At 43.7% G+C, this 20,976-nt stretch overlaps 1 protein-coding gene across 1 annotated transcript in view; it reads left to right on the top strand.

Moving 5' to 3' along the window:
- Positions 1-20,976, top strand: part of ubr4 (ubiquitin protein ligase E3 component n-recognin 4) — a 207,540-nt gene that overhangs the window by 140,619 nt on the left and 45,945 nt on the right. The window contains 14 exon segments of the mRNA XM_038822101.1: positions 865-993; positions 1,234-1,577; positions 3,291-3,381; positions 9,158-9,242; positions 9,467-9,594; positions 9,715-9,822; positions 9,824-9,845; positions 10,860-11,017; positions 13,542-13,651; positions 14,671-14,812; positions 16,930-17,011; positions 17,114-17,287; positions 18,787-18,908; positions 20,599-20,796. Coding sequence (XP_038678029.1) covers positions 865-993; positions 1,234-1,577; positions 3,291-3,381; positions 9,158-9,242; positions 9,467-9,594; positions 9,715-9,822; positions 9,824-9,845; positions 10,860-11,017; positions 13,542-13,651; positions 14,671-14,812; positions 16,930-17,011; positions 17,114-17,287; positions 18,787-18,908; positions 20,599-20,796 — 1,893 coding nt within the window.

The following is a 20,976-nucleotide window of genomic DNA, read 5'->3' as shown; positions in this document are numbered from 1 at the left end:
CTCATGTATCATGCGAAGTCACTTTTGGAAACTGAAGAGTAGTATTCTGATGGGGAAGATGGGAAGAGGGATTCTGCTGTGAAAGCTGTTCGCGATTCGAACAGCTGTCCAGCTGGCTTTACTAGCGTCGTTCAGCCACTTGCCGTTTCCATTCATAAAAACATGAATGGAAACGTCAATTGGCTGAACATCTTCCCATCAAATGCTGTGGTCAAAATCTGAAGAGTATATACGGTAATTTTTTTTTTAGAGTACTCAATTCATTTTTTCTAATTAAGGGGCAATTTAGAGTGACCAATCCGCCTACCCTGCACATCTTTGGATTGTGGGACAAACCCACGCAAACACGGGGAGAATGTGCAAACTCCACAGGACAGTGACCCAGAGCCGGATCGAACCTGGGACCCTCGGTGCTGTGAAGCAGAGTGCTAACCACTGTGCCACCGTGCTGCCCCAAACCAGTCATTTTTAACTGTGCTTACTTTATGCTCTGTTTATAAATCCTTTTAGTAGCTCCAGGAACAGGTTGTATTTCGAACATCAAGAAATTAGTCATAGTCACTGTTCGGCAGCACGGTAGCACAGTGGTTAGCACTGTTGCTGCACAGCTCCAGGGTCCCAGGTTGGATTCCTGGCTTGGGTCACTGCCTGTGTGGAATCTGCATGTTCTCGCTGTGTCTGCGTGAATTTCCTCCCAGAAGTCCCGAAGACGTGCTGTTAGGTGAATTGGACATTTTGAATTCTTCCTCACCGCACTCGAACAGGCGTCGGAATGTGGCGACTAGGGGCTTTTCACGGTAACTTCATTGCAGTGTTAATGTAAGCCTACTTGTGACAATGAAGATTATTATTATTAATTCCCAGGATGATACCAGCGGTGTTGCTGGAATCAGTTCGACAGCAGCAAGTGTGAATCGCTACATCCAGCAGCTGGCTCAGGAATACTGTGGAGATTGTAAGACATCCTTCGATGAGTTGTCCAAAATCATTCAGGTACAAAAATACAAAGAAATATAAAATTAGTACAACACATATAAGAATTAACAAGCATAATATAACTCAAAGCAGTGAATGGTAAGGATAAAATGCAGTTGAGATTAAATGTTTTGTTATTCTGATGATTGAATGTCTGGCTTTAAAAATGTGCTGAATTTTTAACACTTATTTAAATAAGAGGTTCATCAGCTTGCATGACTCTGATCTAACAGTTTGAACATTGTACATGTTTTGCAGAAAGTCCTGGCTTCACGGAAGGAACTGCTAGAATATGATCTTCATCAACGGGAAGCTGCAACAAAGTCTTCGCGATCATCAGCTCAGCCCACATTCACAGCCAGTCAGTATCGAGCTCTGTCTGTCCTCGGCTGTGGGCACACCTCTTCAACAAAGTGTTATGGTTGTGCCTCAGCTGTTACTGAGCACTGTATCACATTGCTTCGTGCCCTCGCTACCAACAGCACTATCCGACAGATCCTAGTTTCCCAGGGACTTATCCGAGAGCTGTTTGATTATAATCTGCGACGTGGCACTGCCTCAATGAGAGAGGAAGTCAGACAACTGATGTGCTTGTTAACTAGGTATGTAGGGAGGGTCAGCTCTTGTCTAATGTTAGAGGGCAGTGTTTCTGCAATCAGTATATGAGATCGATAGTCTATGTTTTCTGTGACTGGGTTGTATCGGTTAGAATATTTAACAGTAATTTTTGGAAGCATCATTTCACAAGGTACACAGGTGCTGCACCTAACAGACCAATATGCATCTAAAGTAGGCTGACTTTTCCACCCTGGCCCTTTCTCTCTTTCTCTGTTTCTTTTTTCAGCTGTTTTTGATTGTGCTGCAGCCCACAGTACAGAGTTGATGTTGGCTCAAAAGACTGGAGTTATTGAAGAGTCTTCTGAGAGTTAAGACATTGTAGTAGCAACATTTTTATGTTACTGATTCCTTACATCAGCCATTCAACGCAGAATGCCTGATTTTAAAAAACTGTAGAGAAAAATGCTGCAACACCATTTAGTGCTCTCAGAAACAAGAATGTCCAAGTCTGACCCCTGCATTTGTCAAGTACATTAAGTGCTATGTATCAATGTACAAGGCAGCAGGATGGCTGAATGCAAGGGCTGGAAATAGACAGGAGGCAACTGCACCCACCGTGATGCTTTGTAACTAGTCGCCTCTACTTAAGTAATCAAAATGTTGTCACCTGCTTCAATTTTGATGACGTGAATCTGTTTGAGTTGAGCGTCAGGATGTTCTTCAAAAATTATTTGAAAGATAATCATGACCAGCCTCTAAAGTAATGTAAAGCCTAGTGTTTAAAGGTGCTGGTGCTTAACTACGCCTTTTGCATTTCCATAAATGATATTTTATGTGCAGTTCATCTCTAGCCTGTAGGGGATGATGAACCTGCTCCTGTACATTTGATGGTTTTTTTCTCAGCTGCAATCCCCAACAGAGATCTGAGGGCTGAAGAAGGCTTCAGATATTGGGAAGTTGTGGTTGAGGCCATAGAAGGATTTGAATACATGAATGAGACTTTTGAATTTGCTGGAGCGACCAGGAGCTAGTGTTGATCGGACAGTAGAGGTGATAGTTGAAAGGAATTGAGTGTGAGTTACAATATGGGAATAGGAAATTAAGGTTACAAACAGTTTAGCTCCGCCTCGGACAGTGGCTAGGGAGCAGGATGTAGTATCTTTTGTGTGCTCAGTACTTCACAGACAATGAATTACATTTGAAGTGTAGTTGCTGCTACTATGCCAAACAAACATCGCAACTAATTTGCACACCGCAAATTCCAGCTAGTGACCAATTGAAATTAAGCATAAAATGTGGGAAATACTCAGGAGGTCAGACAGAATATGGAGAGATAAACAGAGTTAATGTTTCATGGTGACCCTTCGTCAGACGTTGTCATTTGTAGCCAATTCATCTGTTTTTGTTGTGTTGAGTGTGTGATACGTGCAGGTGAGATCACCAAAAGAATTCACTGCTGCTCTTTAAATAGTGCCAGAGGATCTTTTACATCTGCCTTGTCAGGCTGGTGACCTTATTTATTGGCTCGCTGTAAAACAGTCTGACGTGCAGCACTTCCTCACTGCTGCACTAAAATGCCAGCCAAGATTATGGACTGAAGTCCTGCTCTGGGGCCCGAACCCGCACAATCTTCTAACTCTGCGGAAAAGTACTGCCAGCTGAGCCAGGCTGATGCTTAATGCATTAGCTGAAATCTGTTAACTTGCTTTGTTACTGTATTGTTATTCAATTTATATGATCATATTTTGTTCTTGCAGAGACAATCCAGAGGCAACACAGCAAATGAATGACCTAATCATTGCCAAGGTTTCAACTGCACTGAAAGGACATTGGGCCAATCCTGATCTGGTGAGTATAAGGATTAGGCCTGATCTCTGCAGTCAAAGACTAAGGAACAGTGATGGTCGTTGCTCTCAAAAAGCTGCCCACAAAGTATTATCATGCTCCAGACTCTAGAGCATAGACTCTTTATTTATCCCAGTGTCACTTTCAACTTTGCGCTCTCTAAAAAGGACCTGTGACATCCAACAATGGGCCAGCAAGGTGATCAACTAGTCGGGTGGAACAATTCAGCTGAAAGGGGAATGGATAGGTGTTTCTGTGGCCACAAATGAGACTGCAGGATGGCATGTTGCCTCCTAGTGCTAGGGTCAAGGCTGTCTCAGAGCGGCTACAGGACATACGGGGGGGAACAGCCAGAGCTCATGGTATATATTGGTTCAAATGATATAGGTTTAGAGATGAGATCCTAAAAGTAAAATATAGGGAGTTAGGAAGTAAGTTGAAAAGTATGACCTCAAAGGTAGTGATCTCAGGATTACTACTAGTGCCACGTGCTAGTCAGAACAGAAATAGCAGGACATATAAGCTGAATACATGGCTGAAGAGATAGAGGAAGAGTTTCAGATTCCTGGGGCACTGGGACCCGTTCTGGGGGAGGTGGGACCAGTACAAACTGGACGGATTGTACTTGGGCAGGACGAGGACTGATGTCCTCGGGAGAGTACTTGCTAGTGTGCTAGCAAACAGGAAGGCAGATTATTATCTGAATGGCTATAGATTGAGAAAGAGAAATGTTCGACAGGACCTGGGTGTCCTTGTACACCAGTTCACTGAAAGTAAGCTTACAGGTGCAACAGATGGTGAAGACGGTACGTTGGCCCTCAAAGCAAGCGGATTTCAGTACAGGAACAGGGATGTCTTGCTGCAATTATACAGGGCCTCGATGTGACCACACCTGAGATATTGTGTGCAATTTTGTTCTCCTTATTTAAGGAACGGGGTTCTTGCTAGAGAAGGAGTGCAGCAAAGGTTTACCAGACCGATTCCTGGGATGGCAGGACTGGCAAAAGGAGAGTCTGTTTGATATTTTTCCCAGGAGAAGAATGAGGGGGGATCTTGTAGAAACCTATAAAATTCCGACAGGATTAGACAGGGTAGATGATTCAGGGTAGACAATTTAGGACTGAGATGAGGAGGAATTTCTTCATCCAGAGAGTGATGAACCTGTGGAATTTGTTACCTCAGAAAGGAGCGGAGGCCAAAACAATGTATGTTTGAAGGAGTTAGGTATAGCTCTTGGGATTAAATAATCAAAGGATATGCGGGAAAGTGACTTAGATTGTCAGCCATGGTCATAGTGAACGGTGGAGCAGGCTCAAAGGGCTGAATAGCCTACTCATGCTCCTATTTTCTATGTTTCTTTTCTCAAGGGTTGCAAAACAGGGACTACAAATAGCATTTAAGTCATTGTGCAGAAGTAAAGAATGGGCCATGCACATGGATTTAAGGGAGAAATGTAACTGTTGGAGCGCAATCTGCAATTAAAAAATATTCCTAGCAAAATAACTCCACACTTTTAAATTTTTTTCAGGGGTAGAGAGCATGTGCAATTGTAATTTTAACTTTGTGCCAACATTTCCTCTTAACCTTCTTGGCTGTGTGTGGCCAGTTTATTTCAGTGCATGGTATTTTTATGTATTACACAGCCGTGCAACTGCAGTATTTCACAGGTAGAAACTTGTGAGCAGAGTGTGTGGTACCTTCCTGATTGTTGCATAACCACATGCACGCAGTTTAAGCTTAGCTCACTGTTTAAAAATTCAATTTACTCGTGGATTAAGTTTTCATTGGTCTTACAGCGAGAATATTGTAGAAATAGCTGAAGCTCACAACATACCAGCAACTGATTCCATTGTGAAGACTAGCAGGAGAGCCTGCGAAGGAGACGGGCGTCACTGACAGCAAACTTTAGATTTCTGCATTTAACTGCGCATATGTCAGAAGGTGCTGTCAGTTTTACACATTAAGCCTTTATTACTACTGCAAGTTCCAGGCCAATGAGTTTCCACTTTGTGTACTGTCAGTGATTTCCGTTTGTTTTGAGAAGTTGGGCTCGATTCTCTGATTTTGAGGCTATGCCCCCACGCCGGCGTGGAAACGGAGTTCTGCGACAGAGAAAATGGTGTAAAACGGCCACTGATCCTCCGTTTCGCTGAGGTATAGCATCACGGCAGCGTAGAGCGCCCGCCTCTAGCTGCCGATATGTCCCGGAGAATTGCCACGTCTTTGGCCGCGCATGTGCCGGAGGCAGCCTGCGAAATAGTGTCCCCTCTTTGACCAGCAGATCCCCCCTGTGCCCCCAGCCCCTGGAAAAGTCCCTTCTGCCCGTGGATTGACCCTCCCCTGACTGTGGCGAGTTCCCCACGGATGAGGCCATGAGTGACCCACGCCGTCGGGAACTCAGCCGGTCGGGGCTGGAGCTTCGGGGGGCGGGCTTAACGTCCTGAGGCCGTCGATACGTCGCGCAGCGTACTCTTTGAGGGGGTGGAACATCGCAAAAGCGGCGCCGCCCTCAATTTGGTCGTAAGCCTTGATTTTCTGGCCAAACGCGATTTCGACGTTGCCGACCGGAGAATCCCGCCCCCATTGTTTTTCTTGTGTTTTGCTCAAACTAACTTGCATATTACAGTTAGTAATAATATTCCTTGTTTAAATGGTAATTTGATGCAGTTTGATTTATACATCTGGAAATTAGTATTTCATAAAAGCATTTTAATTAGTGTCAATCTGTGAGTAACTCAATTTTAAATGACTTCTAAAAAATTTGAAGAGTTATTATGGGCAGCAGGGTAGCATGGTGGTTAGCATAAATGCTTCACAGCTCCAGGGTCCCAGGTTCGATTCCCGGCTGGGTCACTGTCTGTGTGGAGTCTGCACGTCCTCCCCCTGTGTGCGTGGGTTTCCTCCGGGTGCTCCGGTTTCCTCCCACAGTCCAAAGATGTGCGGGTTAGGTGGATTGGCCATGCTATATTGCCCGTAGTGTCCTTATAAAAGTAAGGTTAAGGGGGGGGTTGTTGGGTTACGGGTATAGGGTGAATACGTGGGTTTGAGTAGGGTAATCATGGCTCGGCACAACATTGAGGGCCGAAGGGCCTGTTCTGTGCTGTACTGTTCTATGTTCTATGTTCTATTTGGTAATTGTATAAGGATATTGTGGTCAGCTTCTTTGTAGATTTGTAAAGAAAATACATTCAAAGCTTTTAAATTGTGCTCTGTCAATGTTCTTACACCTCAAAGAACCAGCTTAACTTTTAGAAACTTTTGAAGTTTCACAAACGTGCTCTTAGCAGAACCTCGCAATGGTGATTAATTCCGTTAGGTGGCATGGGCAGTTTTGCAGGCAAGGTTGTCTTTTGGTGTCATTTTTTCTTAAACTAGTTCAAACAATTGTGGAATCCTGAAGATAATATGCACTTAGTGCAATCTTTTGCTTGGGTTATGCTGATTTCAGGCAAAATACACCAAGAAAACCAGCACAATTTAGTGGAAACTGTACTACATTGTGAACTGGTTGGTGGCTCTCCCTGTGGCCACCATGACTTATGGTATGGTGAAATATATTCCTTAAGGTCTCACATTTGATGTGGTTGACCCTTAACTTCCATCTGAAATGGCCCAGCAAGCCACTCTGTTGTATTCAACCGCTACAAAAACATAATAAAGGAATGAAACCGGACTGACCGCCCGGCATTGACCCAGGCACCGGAAGCGACAGTGCCAAACCCAGCACTGTTAACCCTGCAAAGTCCTCCTTACTAACATCTGGGGCTTATGCCAAAGTAGGCAGAGCTGTCTCACAGACTAGTCAAGCAACAGCCTGACATAGTCACAGAATCATGTCTCAGATACCACTATCACCATTCCTGGGTATGTCCTGTCTCACCGGCAGGACAGGCCCAGCAGAGGTGGTAGCACAGTGGTATACAATTGAATCTGGGACCTTGGCACCGTGAGGCAGCAATGCTAAACGCTGCGCCACCGTGCTGCCCAAAGACAACCTCTTTCTCAAGGGCGACTAGAGATGGGCAATAATGCTGGCCTAACCAGTGACGCCCATATCCTGTAAATTAATATTTTTTAAAAATTGATCCAATGTTCAATGCTGAGGTGACTGATCTCAGCTGGGGCAAAAAGGTTTATTTAACCTTTTGTATACCCTCTGAGGGAGGAGACTATGAGCTAGGGTTCTGGCTCATGGTCGCTGTTCCTTAACCCCTTCTGCAAAGTGTAGGGAAGAAAATATAAGGCCCTGTTGTTGCTGCAGACGATACAACACATGAGCACTGGGTTGGAATTCTGACTGATCTGTGTTCATGTTTCCAGAGGCGCAGCACTTAAAGACATTGGGTCAATCTGATAAGTCAAAGTGAGTGGGTAAGAACATGGCAAAACAAATATAATGTAGGGGAGTGTGAAGTCATGTGTTTGTTGGGAAAAACAGAAAAGCAGAGAATCTTTTAATGGTAAGGAAATGGGAAATTGTACTCCAGGAACCTTGGTGCCCTTATACACGAGTCTCGGAAAGTTAACGTGCCAGTGTAGCAAAGAATTAGAAAAGCAAATAGTATGTTGGCCTTTATTAAAAAAAGATTGGAGAATAAACAAATCTTACCACAATTATTTCGGACTTTAGTGAGATCAAACCTGGAGTGCTGTGTACCGATTTAGTCTCCTTATCTAAGGAAGGATAAATTTACCTTGGACTGAGTGCATTGAAGCACCACCAGACTGACTCCGAGGTTCAACGGATTGTCCTCTCAGAAGAAATTGAGTAGGCTAGACCTATATTTCCTAGAGTTTAGAAGGATGAGCTGCGATCTAATTTAAGGATATAAAATTCTTGAGGAACTTTGACAGGATGGTTGCTGAGAGAATGTTTCCTCTGCTATGCAGTCCAGAAGTAGGGTTCACAGTCTCAGAATAAGGTGTGATCATTTAGGATTGAGAAATGTTTTCACCCAAAGTGTTATGAGCCTTGGGAATTCTCTACTCCAGTGAGCTGTGAATGCTCAGTTGTTCAGTATATTCAAGACAGAGATCAATAGTTCTTTGGGTAACAAAGAAATGCAGGGATATGGGGATAGTGCAGGAAGGTGAGATTGAGATAGATTAGCAGAGCAGGTTTGAGGGACAACTGGCCTATTCCTGCTCCTATTCCTAATGTTTCTTTTATTCTAAGTGACTTTTTAAAAATACAGATCCACTTTTTATATTCAGGTGCAGTGGTCAGTTTCTTAGTAAATTAACAAAGTAACATTCAAAAACTTCTAAACAGTGTCTTGTCGTGTCCCTCACCTAAAACAGCCAGCTTAACAACTTTCAGTGCCTCCTCCATGACCTGCAAACATGAACAATTAGCAGAGCCTCCCATTGGCAATTAATTCAGTCTGGGAGCGACGGCAACCTCCCTTGCCATAGGCACCTGGTGAGGACAAGCTTGGGCTTGCCTGTGATGTGTTTTATGACATACTCATTCAGTATGCAAATAGTTTGGGGAAATTATTGAAAAGTAGGTGAGTGAGAAACCTTTGAGATGTAAGATGGCTGCCAACACCCACCTAACTGCAGCGAAGTCATAAAAGACTTCAGGAAAAGAAAATTGAGAATATACGCGAGCACTGGCTGGACATAAATAAAAGCAAACCATCTCTCATAATCTCTTGCTCACATATTCTCTCACATTCTCATGGACTGACAAACTCGCCCTCATGCCTCACATGAGCCTTCACCTTCGTTAACCTTTTCCCTCTCTCTGAACTGGTATGTTTATTCCTACTTTCAGGCCAGCAGTCTTCAATATGAGATGTTGTTACTGACGGATTCAATTTCAAAAGAAGATGCATGCTGGGAGCTGCGACTTCGATGTGGTAAGCTTAACTCCATGTGAGATTGTTTAATAAAGCTCACAATAGCAAGCAGTCTCATTTTCTAAATTATAATGTTTTAAACATTTGTTTTAATTATAAAACATAAAAGTCGATGGAAAGTTAGTTTAAATCAATTCAAAACTGTGTTCTTGCATCCTTGCTCGACCATTTGGGTTTTGATTCACTACATTGTGTAATGTCCTGATTTGTTTTTCTATCTTTAGCTCTGAGTCTGTATCTGATGGCTGTGAACATTAAGACCCCAGTGGTTGTTGAGAACATCACTCTGATGTGTCTGCGTATTCTACAACGACTGATTAAACCACCTGCCCCAACTAGTAAGAAAAACAAGGTGAGCCTGCTCACTGGTGATGAATGCCATTACTCAATCCATCTGCTCTCTGATCTAGCACATTGATTCTATTGCCTCTCTCACTATCTGGTTTATCACTATGCCCGCTCTCTTCTGCAGGACACCTCAGTTGACACACTTACAACTGTCAAACCCTATAGCAATGAGATACATGCGCAGGCTCAAGCGTGGCTCAAGAAGGATCCCAAAGCATCATATGAGACTTGGAAAGAAGTGTCTGCCTGCCAGAGGTAATACAACCTTCATTCATGTAATTCTCATTTCAACATGTTATAGGTTTTAATGGTCTGACTCGAGGCCAGTATGTTGTACAAAGAGTTACCACACTTGACAAATAGAAATGCTTTGATCATATTGTACATTATCGGCAGGAATCTGAGGCGGTTGGAATGCTGTTGTACTGTTTGCTGCAGAATCCTGTAGCTGAGCGACTTACTGTGCACAAGATTTCCAAAATAAAACTTTAATTGCTTCATTTTCTCCATCAGTGAGAAAAAGTAATTGACATATTTGTTCATTTAAGTAATCTCCAAGGACTGAAGTAGTTTGCTGAGTTTTTCCTTTCTTGATCCTTGTTTAGTTCCCCCCCCCCCCCCCCCCCCCCCCCCCACTTTAGAATGCATTGAGTTATTACTACCTAGTCTCTGTCAGCACTGCTTTTGATGCCGCTGGTAGAGAATATATTTTAATAGACACAAACTACTTGTGACAACTGGTCACCCATTTGGCAGCACCTATTGATGGTGTCCCTGAGATCAGAAGCACATTGATCAGAACCTGCTAGCATGAATCGCCATCCTACTGCGGTATTTGGAAAGTCTATGCACTGCACCATTTATCTTAATTTGCATAATGATCCTTTGCCCTTGTTCAGTTGACTTTGATGCGATGTGACATGTGCTTGAGCCTATTGGTCCTGTAAGAAGCTGAGAGTAGGAGTGTGAACCAGCACCACGTCTGTACAGTTCCAGACAATATCCTGAACCTGGCTAAGTGACTTGAGCTGCTCTACCATCTCCTATTAGAGCAGCTTATAAGAGAAACAGAATAATGTTTGCAAATTCTGCAAAATTAAGGTCCTTGCACAACAAAACATTTTGAACCAAATAGATGATGAAACAAATGGAGTTATTTTCAAACCATTCCTCCAGATTGAAGTCCCTCAATTAGGCTTTCTGTGCATCGATGAAAGCTTTGTGATAACACAGTGATTGATTTGTGATTCATTTCCACCTCCCAAACAGCTTTAGACACTGAAGGAAAAACGCAGAGTAAAACTGAGCTACGACACCTCTATCTGATGGAGAAGTACGCATGGAAATGGAAGCAATTTCTGAGCAAACGTGGAAAAAGGAATTCGCCACTAGACCTCAAACTAGGACACAATAATTGGCTTAGACAGGTAATGGACAAAGATGGTAACTCAACAGAGGCTAAACGTATAGGAGCAGGACTGTTATTGGCCACATACAGCAAAGGTTTGCCACCCATCATCTTCGATAAGCTGTAGAATTGCACATAGTTTTTTTTCATCCCGCACGTACTGATTGAACTTTCCCCAGGTCAGGACAGGGGCGGTATAGAAGTTCCCAAGCAATAGCCTTTACACACAAAGTGCCATAAACATCAGCAGAGACCAGGTGGGCAGAATAGCTTGTTTCTGTGCTGTAAATTCCATATACTCTACCATTTTATTCATTTTGGGGAGGGACAGAGGGCTGGATTTTTCATTCTGGAGACTAGGTTCTCCCTCTGGAGTAGAATTTCTCCTGGACGCGCCTTACCCCAAGGAGCAATTCTCTCTATTTGCATGCAAATTTATGCATGGAGGTGAGCTTGTGGGATTATGTCTGAATCCAGGTATTGGGCCGCCTTTTTGAGCGGGAAGCCCTAAACCGAAGTCTGGCGGCAGGCCCCCCTCACTCAATCATCTCAGCTCCAGGACATCACTGCAGGTGTTCCTCAGGGTAGTGTCCTAGGTCTAACCATCTTCAGCTGCTTTATCAGTGACCTCCATGCCATCATAAGGTCAGAAGTGAGGGATATTCGTGGATGACTATACAATGTGCAGCACCATTCGCGACTCAAATTTTGTCTACAAAATTATGAGGGGCATAGACAGAGTGGATAGTCAGAGGCTTTTCCCCAGGGTAGAGGGGTCAATTACTAGGGGACATAGGTTTAAGGTGCGAAGGGCAAGGTTTAGAGTAGATGTACGAGGCAAGTTTTTTTTACACAGAGGGTAGTGGGTGCCTGGAACTCGGTGCCGGAGGAGGTGGTGGAAGCAGGGACGATAGTGACATTTAAGGGGCATCTTGACAAATACATTAATAGGATGGGAATAGAGGGATACGGACCCAGGAAGTGTAGAAGATTGTAATTTAGTCAGGCAGCATGGTCGGCACAAGCTTGGAGGGCCGAAGGGCCTGTTCCTGTGCTATACGTTTTTTTGTTCTTTGTTCAAATAATGAAGAGGCCATGTCCAAATGCAGCAAGACCTGGACAATACCAGGCTTCGGCTGACAAATGGCAAGTCACATTCATGCCACACAAGTGCTGGACAATGACCATCTCCTACAAGCAAGGATCTAATCATCGCCCCATGATATTCAATGGCACTACAATCGCTGAATCCCCCACAATCAACATCCTGGGGGCTACCATTGATCAGAAACTGAACTCGACTAGCTATATTATACTGTGGCTACCAAGGCAGGTCAAAGACTAGGAATCCTGCGGTGAGTAACTCACTTCCTGACCCCCCCAAAGCCTGTCCACCATCTACAAGGCACAAGTCAGGAGCGTAATGGAATACTCTCCACTTGCCTGGATGAGTGCGGCTCCAACAACACTCATGAAGCGCGATACCATCCAGTATAAAGCAGCCTACTTGATTGCTTCCCCCTTCCACAAACATTTAATCCCTCCACCACCGAAGAACAATAGTGGCCGTGTGTACCATGCACAAGATGAACTGCAGTAACTTGCCACGGTTCCTTAGCCCCACGACCACTACCATCTAGAAGGACACGAGCAGCAGATACTTGGGAATCCCACCATTTGGAGATTCTCCCTCCAAGTCACTAACCACTCTGACTTGGAAATGTATCATCGTTCCTTCACTGTCATTGGGGTAAAATCCTGAAACTCCCACCGAACAGCATTGGATGTACGTACACCTTTGGGACTGTAACAGTTCAAGAAGGGAGTTCATCACTACCTTCTGAAGAGCAACTAGGGATGGGCAATAAATGCTGGCCTAACCAGTGACACTCACAGCTCATGAAGGAATATAAAAAAACTAAAAAAACAAACTTTCCAAACATGTGCAGTTTCAGACAAAAGTGTCCCAAGCAGCAAATGTTACAAATGTCAGCGTCTTCCATGAAAGCCCAGTATGCTTCAAAGGACTTGAAATCCCTTGACTGCGTTTGAAATGCAAATTTTCCGTTAAGGGTCTGTTCTGTGCTGTATTTTTCTATATACATATATATATATATATTGTATTAGCCAGTGATTGACAGTTTTATTAAACCAGAGACAGCTGCTTGGTGGATTGTTCATAGCTCTTTCCCTTCACGCTTGAATGCATCTCAAGTAACCTGCTTTGATGCTCCTGGTGGCTGGGCAGCTGTGAGCCCGCCTCCCGTGGCTGTATCACTCACCCCTCCCCCCCCCTTCCCTAAACCTCCTGGCTGGGCGGCTGGAGCCCCATCCCCTCCCCTGCTGTTGGATAGCTGTGAGCCCTCCCCTTCCCTGCTGGTTAGGTGGCTATCAGTTCCCTTCTTGGTTATGGAACTGGGGCTCCCCTTCCCCCATTACATGGGTGGTTCAGGAGCCTGAAATGTTGCTTGTTTTCTGCTGTTCTAAAATCACTGTAACATGTATGAGTAGGAGATGAGCCATCTGACCTTGCTGTTCCTCAGGTCCTATTCACTCCTGCAACACAAGCTGCACGACAGGCTGCCTGTACAATCGTGGAGGCACTTACTACCATCCCAAGTCGCAAGCAACAAGTTCTTGATCTTCTCACCAGGTACATTTCCGTTAACCAGAAATCGAAGCAACAACTTCAGAAGTTATTTCAGCAACTCGAGTTCTAGCTGTAACATAATGGGGTCTGTATTACAGAACAGTATGTCATTGGTGCCAGTTGGTGATATTTGTCTAGTGTAGAGTTCCTGTCTTGTCAGTTTTAAACATCTGTGATTTTGAGTTGCATTCTGATCAGCTATCCAAGTTCTTCGATGTCTGTGAAAATATTTGGGAAGTTGGAGCAAGGGCAGAGCAGCTTCATTGGGCACTATGAACTTATCCATGATACAAATTGCACTTGGAAGTTCATAGAGAAAGAAAGTGTGAAGGATGTACGATCGAATTACAAACCGATTTGACTTTTAACAAGGAAATAGATGGTCTAAGTGTATATTAATTTTCTTGTTAACATGTTGTTCATTCCAGCTGGTCTGTCAATTACAGGGCATATTCTTTCACAATAAAATGCAGGAAATACAGAGCAAGTTATGGCAACATCTGTGGACAGAAACATAACATTTTGGGTCTGTGACCTTTTATCTGAACTGGGAGAATTGGAAATGTAATAGTTTTTAAACAAGGCATGGGTGGTACATTGATAAAAGGACGGTCTGTGGTAGGGTGGAGGTCTAGGAGATATTGAATCACTCAAAGAGGGGGTCTTCCAGTGCCAAAGGGAACAGTGATCGGTAAGACAAGAAACAAAATGGAACGAGAGATTATCATCTGAAATTGTTGAACTCAATTGTTGAGTTTGCAGGCATTGCTCTTTTGCAGCTCCTTTACAAACAGCGGGGAGGGTGGGGGGACTTCAGGCTGGCCTAAGGGTTGCTGTGGAGTCATCTAACCTCAAGAAAACGCGCCACAGACCAGGATTGTGTGTTTTTGCTACTGCTAACTCCATTTGCCGATCAGTGAGCAACTGTAGCAAGTGAGTGTTCCCAGGCAAAATCACTGGGGCGTCTACTCAGTATTAAAATGCTCCTTTATGATTTCAACTATCTGTTTTTGTATTGCCAGTTACCTGGATGAACTGAGTGTTGCCGGTGAGTGTGCAGCTGAGTACCTTGCACTCTACCAGAAGCTCATCAAACCAGCTCATTGGAAGATCTACCTGGCAGCTCGGGGAGTGCTGCCGTACATTGGAAACCTGATCACAAAGGTCTGCCTTTTCTTCCATTCCAAAACAAATCAGAAAAATCTCAGGTGGTACAATTCTTTTCCAAAACATTATGTCATGATTGGCACTGCCGTCTGTCCCCACCCTGCTTAATTTCTCGATTAATTGGTTTCTGCTCGGAACATCAGAGCGATGAAATGTTCACCAAGTTTATTCTCACTCCCACACTCGAGTAATTTGAGTGTATTGTTGGTATTAGATGCCAATCTAATTACTTGTTAATCCCACTGAGAGTCTGTTGCATTGTTTGGGTTCATTAGCTCCGAGACAAGTTAGCAACAGATGGCGCAACAATATTCTGATGACACTGGTTTAGATCAGTAGTAACTGGCAGGGTAACATTTCATTTTGCTATTTGTACATGTCTGAAGGGTCAGGGTATGAACAGTAGTCTTGGGAAGCAGCTGGATGGGTGATTGATCTTATCGGGATTGGGTTAATTGAAACTACCTTCCATTGATTTAGAGCAGCATTTTATTGGGATATTGTTGTTAGCAAGGTCTGTCATTGGAAATTACCCTAATTGAAATGGCAGTCTTTTTACAGAGGCATTCAAAGAGGATACCTTCAAAGGGTTGAATCCCAGTTATCAGAATTTTTTGTTTTAAGTACTATGGGAACAGCTTGCTGTAAAAAAAAGTTATCTGATTCACGGCCCTGAGGACCCGGGATCGATCACGGCCCCAGGTTACTGTCTGAGTGGAGTTTGCACATTCTCCCCGTGTCTGCGTGGGCCTCACCCCCACAACCCAAAGATGTGCAGGGCAGGTGAATTGAATGTTCGGGAGGCTGGTACGGGAATTGAACCGTGCTGCTGGCCTGCCTTGGTCTGCTTTAAAAGCCAGCTCTTTAGCCCTGTGCTAAATCAGCCCCTACACCATGCTAAATTGCCCCTTAATTGGAAAAAAATAATTGGGTACTCTAAATTTATCAAAAGAAAGAAAGAAAAAGTTATGTGATTATAAGTCAGCATGAAATAGAACTGCCAGGTATTTTACATACAAGTATTCTCCCCGTTTGACTGAGCAAGAATTTGTTGTCTATGGTGTTTGTTTAATTATGAATCTTCATTAACATTAAAGGAAGCTAAATCTTACCATTAGAAATCAAAATAAATACTCAGCCAGTACCGAGAAATAAAGTTAACATACCAGGTCGGTGACCTGGCCTCAGAACCTCAGGGTTATTCTTTTTGTTCTATTGCTTGTTTTTTCCTATTAAATGTAAATCTAATTTTCCCTTAAGGTTTATGAATACTTACTTTTTTATAATTAGATGCAATAGCAACTGAGAGAAACTAAGTTTGCAAAAACGTGAGATTCTCATTCAGGAGTACGGCAGGCGATCTGTCAAGAGAAGGAGCAACAGCGGTTGTCCAATTGCTTAGCAAGTTAGTCTAGTGCATTATCCGTAGAAAACCTACTGTGCAGAAGGAGGCTATTCAGCCCATCGATTCTGCACCAACCCTCTGAAAGAGCAGTCTGTCTCAGATCAATCCACTACCCTACCCATAACCCCACCTGTCCTGCACATCTTTGGACACTAAGGGCAATTTAGCATGGCCAGTCCACCTAACCGGCACATCTTTGGACTGGGAGGAAATCGAGCACTCAGAGGAAACCCACGCAGACTCGGGAAGAACATGCCACCCAGGAAATGATCCAAGGCTGGAATTGAACCCTGGTCCCTGGTGCTGTGAGGCAGCAGTAATCAACGTGCCACTTTTGATTCTGCCGAGTTCACTGGTTTTGACCAGAGTGGCAGTCTGGCTACAGTTACTAGTTAATACTCCAGTTAATAAAGAGGGGAAAATTAGCCCGCTCTGATATTCCTGATTGCTATTCGCTGACTCCTATTGGAGAAAGTAGATGTCAAGTGAGGACAGAGCTGTGGTGACCTCCATTGTGGAATAACCACACTGTAAAACCACCCAAATGAAAATGAGCCATTTGAATGAGATACTAGATGGAGACTAGGGCCTGTGCCATTCAAGGAGCCATGAGAACAAGTTAAAGAATAGCATTCTTTTAATTGCTGAATCATCTTTGTCCACTGTGTCGGGTTCTTCGGTTGTAATGCTCACCTGATTTGTGTTTCAGGAAATTGCCCATTTACTGGCACTGGAGGAGGCAACACTCAGCACTGACCTTCAGCAGGGATATGCATTGAAAAGCTTGACAGGTGAGGTGTACATTGAGTGTTAAGAACAGGTTTACACACTAACCCACCAATAGATAGTTTCATGTATTTTCTATATTCACTGCTTTTGCTGCCCTGTTTCAGCACTGCTTTCATCTTTTGTGGAAGTGGAATCGATAAAACGTCACTTCAAGAGTCGCTTGGTGGGCACCGTGCTGAATGGTTACTTGTGTCTGCGAAAACTTGTGGTTCAGCGAACAAAACTAATTGATGAGACACAAGACATGTTGCTGGAGATGTTGGAGGACATGACAACAGGTAATAGTACAAGCATGGTCAAACTTCCTTAAAGTTGAGCTCTATTCTCATTTAAAGAGGAATCAAAGTTTAATGCTCTTGTAAGAGAGTGCTCCTTGTCCCCCTCTGGTTAAAAAAAAAATAATGATGTCTTCTATCTAATAATTTCTGTTGGTTATTTTGGATGCCCTCTCTGGTGATCCAAGTTATCATGCATGCCCTGTGTTAACTGTGGCCTTGTGGGTTCGAACTCTTGCTGCTGCGTCAGAACGTTGTGGGTGCAAGTCCCATTCCAGGGACTTGAGCATGTTATCTAGCCTGACAACTCCCAGTGTGGGACTGAGGGAGTGCAAAATTGTGGGGCATTCTGTCCTTTGGATGAGACATTAAACCGAGGACCCGTCTGCCCTTGCATGTGCTATTGAAAGAGGAGAAAGTTCTCCCAGTATCTTAACCCTCAATCAGCTTCGCTAAAAACAGTTTGTCTGGCCACTGCTAAATTGTAATCATTTCAGAAGTGATTTGGAGCATCCTGAAGTTATGAAAGAGACGGTATATAAATGCTGGTTCATTCTTTAAAATGCTGCCTCTAGGATCTTGGAATTTTGCTGCATGCAAAGCAGACATTTAATCTATTGTGCATGTAATGGCTCTGAAAAAGCTCTTCCCATCTTCAAAAGCCCATTTAATTTTGATAACTTCCATCAGACCTCGTCAGCATTTTTCTGAAGAGCTCCAGTCTGTCAAATCTCTCCTCAGAATTGAAGCCTCTCAACCCTGGTGTCACCTTAATGAGCTACTCCATGACACCTTCCAATAGTGGTTCACCCAAAACATGACTCAAATATTAGTTTAGCAAATTACACTCGGTTTCTTCTTCTAAGTCATTAATATAACGAGCAAATAGCTGAGGCTCAGCACTGATCCATGCAGCACCCCACTAGTAACAACCTGTCAACGCGAAAATTAGGTGTTTATTCCGACTTTTCTGTTCTTCAACCAAGCCTCTATTCTTGTTCCCCCAACTCCACCTGCCCTTGTCCCGTGCAGCAACTTTTTTAGTGTTGCACCTTATTAAATGCATTTGAAAATCTAACTACATCCACAATTTCGTCTTTTCTCTATCGTGCAAGTTACATCTTCAAAACCTAAAATGTGCACGGTAGCACAGTGGTTAGCACTGTTGCTTCACGGCGCCAGGGTCCCAGATTTTTAAAAATCTGTGGCATTTCTGTTTCTCAATGTAGCAGGGTTGGTGAAGGGAACAGTAGATGTAGTACATGTGGATATTTAGAAGGAATTTGATACAGGTGCCATTCACACAGTTGTTGCACAAAGTTAGATCTCATGGGATTAAGAGTAAAGAGTGAGAAGGAATAAACAATGTTTTGGATGGCAAGATATTCAAGGTAGGAGATGTGCTTAAAGCTCTTGGTGAAAATTACAGCCTGATTGGTTGTTGAGTGAAGAAGATATCTGTTTACAGTCCTGATCAAATTCTAATCCACATATATCTGTAGGTACAGAGTCTGAAACAAAGGCGTTTATGGCTGTCTGTATTGAAACTGCTAAACGATACAGTCTTGATGATTACCGAACGCCAGTCTTCATCTTCGAGAGGCTATGCAGCATCATCTACCCGGTAAGTGCAAAGAAAGCATGAGAGTATATGGATTTGTACATTGGATGAATCATCAGGCCCATAGGGAAATTATACATAAATGGTCTGCGATCGGGGCCCACCGATCTGCGGGCGGCCTGTTCCATGGGGGCACTCCTTCCTTCCGCGCCAGCCGCTGTAGGGCTCTGCCATGGCCAGCGCAGAGAAGGGAACTCCTCCTCTCCCCCCCCCCCCCCCGCGCAGGCGCCAAAATACGACGGTCAGTCTGCGCATGCGCGGAATCACGCCGGTGGTTCTGCGCATGCGCGAACTCGCACAGTCCCTTCGCCGCTGGTTGGAGCGACGCCAACCTCCTAGCCCCTAGACAGGTGAGAATTCCTCACCTTGGGGGCCCGTTGACGCCGGAGTTGTTGGCGCCGGTTTTCCCGCCGACGTGGAGACTTAGTCCCCAGAAGGGAGAATCCAGGTCCATATCTCCTTGAAGGCTTATGGTTCTACAAGACTGGATGCTGCATAAATGAGCCGTATTAACACAAAATAGGAGTAAAAATCCTTACTCCGTGCTGAGTTATCTCTGTTTTTGTCAACATCATGCCAACAGTAGGGTGACCACAGTAATGGGGACCGCACCAACTCGTGTATCAGTTCTTGGGATGAGAGTAGTATAGTCAAGTTTGCCGTCTCGGCCCAATTTTAATTTCCTGCCCCTATATCTGAGAAAGGCTGCATGTAGATTGATAATGTCCTGGCTCTGACTTTCATGGATGGTCTTAATCTTCCAAATAATTCTGTATTTTTGTGTTCCAACTTATTAAAAAATGAATTTGCACTCACACATCTTAATGGAAATTGGTAACATATAATTGAGACATTCTTGTCACATTGAGTTATATACCTGCTCCTGCAGTGGATCTGATGGTTAAACTAGTGTGTAACTGAGCAACAAGTGCCAGAAGAAAGCAACAGCATTTATGTTGTTCCTCTAATAATGTGGCAAGAAGTCCCAAGTCCATCATAAAAATTTAGGGGAGATAATGGATTTTCAGTCAAAGAAGAAGGTAAAAGGGTGACTTTGTTCATTGAGGTGGGTTTTAAGGGGTAGTCTTAAAGGAGGCATAGGAACTTATTGGAGGCCATTAAACAAAGGGTTTTCGGAGTATGGAGGCCACAGGCACGGCCACCAATGATGGGGTAATGGGAGAGGGAATGTACAGGAGTTTGGGGAGTGAGGCTCGTGTAGTGTTGGAATAGGCTAACCGACTAAGACGGAGCAATGCCATGGAGGACTGCGACACAGGTGGAGACAGCGCTAATACAGAGAAGTAGGTGGTCTGTGACAGAGCAGATGGAATCTGAGGTTCAGCTTGCAGTCGAATAGTACACTGAAGTTACTGAAGGCCTAGTTCAGTCTCGGATAATGATCAGAGGTGTTGAAACAGAGGTTCATAACCAGACAGGAGGGAAGATAAGTCAAGGGATGGAGCTTTTGAGTTGAAGGACAGACAGGAAGCTGAATGATGATAGAGAAAAGCGCTCTTGCGATATTTGTGTGGGTGGATATGCAGCAATTTTTCTTCACTGGATAATTCTATATCTGAGATGTTAAATTCTGATAAAACAAAGATAAAAATTATCACTGGCATCCACGATATTTTGTTTTTATTAAAGATAAAGTTGAACACCTTTGTCAATAGATCTGCTCTTTTGGCAGGAGGAAAATGAAGTGACAGAGTTCTTTGTGACGTTGGAAAAGGATCCACAGCAAGAAGATTTCTTACAGGGCAGGATGCCAGGAAATCCCTACAGCAGCAATGAGCCTGGAATTGGACCACTCATGAGAGACATTAAGAATAAGATTTGTCAGGATTGTGACCTTGTAGCACTGCTAGAAGATGACAGTGGAATGGAGGTATGAACCAATACAGAAAACAAAATGGTGCCCTGGTTCCAAGAAAATTTTCATTAATAATTTGGAAGCTACTCCAAGCATTATAAATTGAACGTTCCAATTTATTTTATATTTTTTCTTGCGATGTGAGTACAGCTGAATTTATTGCCCATACTAAGGTTTTGATGACCCACTTTGAAA

The sequence above is a fragment of the Scyliorhinus canicula genome, chromosome 16 (genome assembly GCF_902713615.1).
Source record: "Scyliorhinus canicula chromosome 16, sScyCan1.1, whole genome shotgun sequence".
Taxonomy (NCBI): Eukaryota; Metazoa; Chordata; class Chondrichthyes; order Carcharhiniformes; family Scyliorhinidae; genus Scyliorhinus; species Scyliorhinus canicula.
This window is presented reverse-complemented; position numbering and strand designations above follow the sequence as displayed.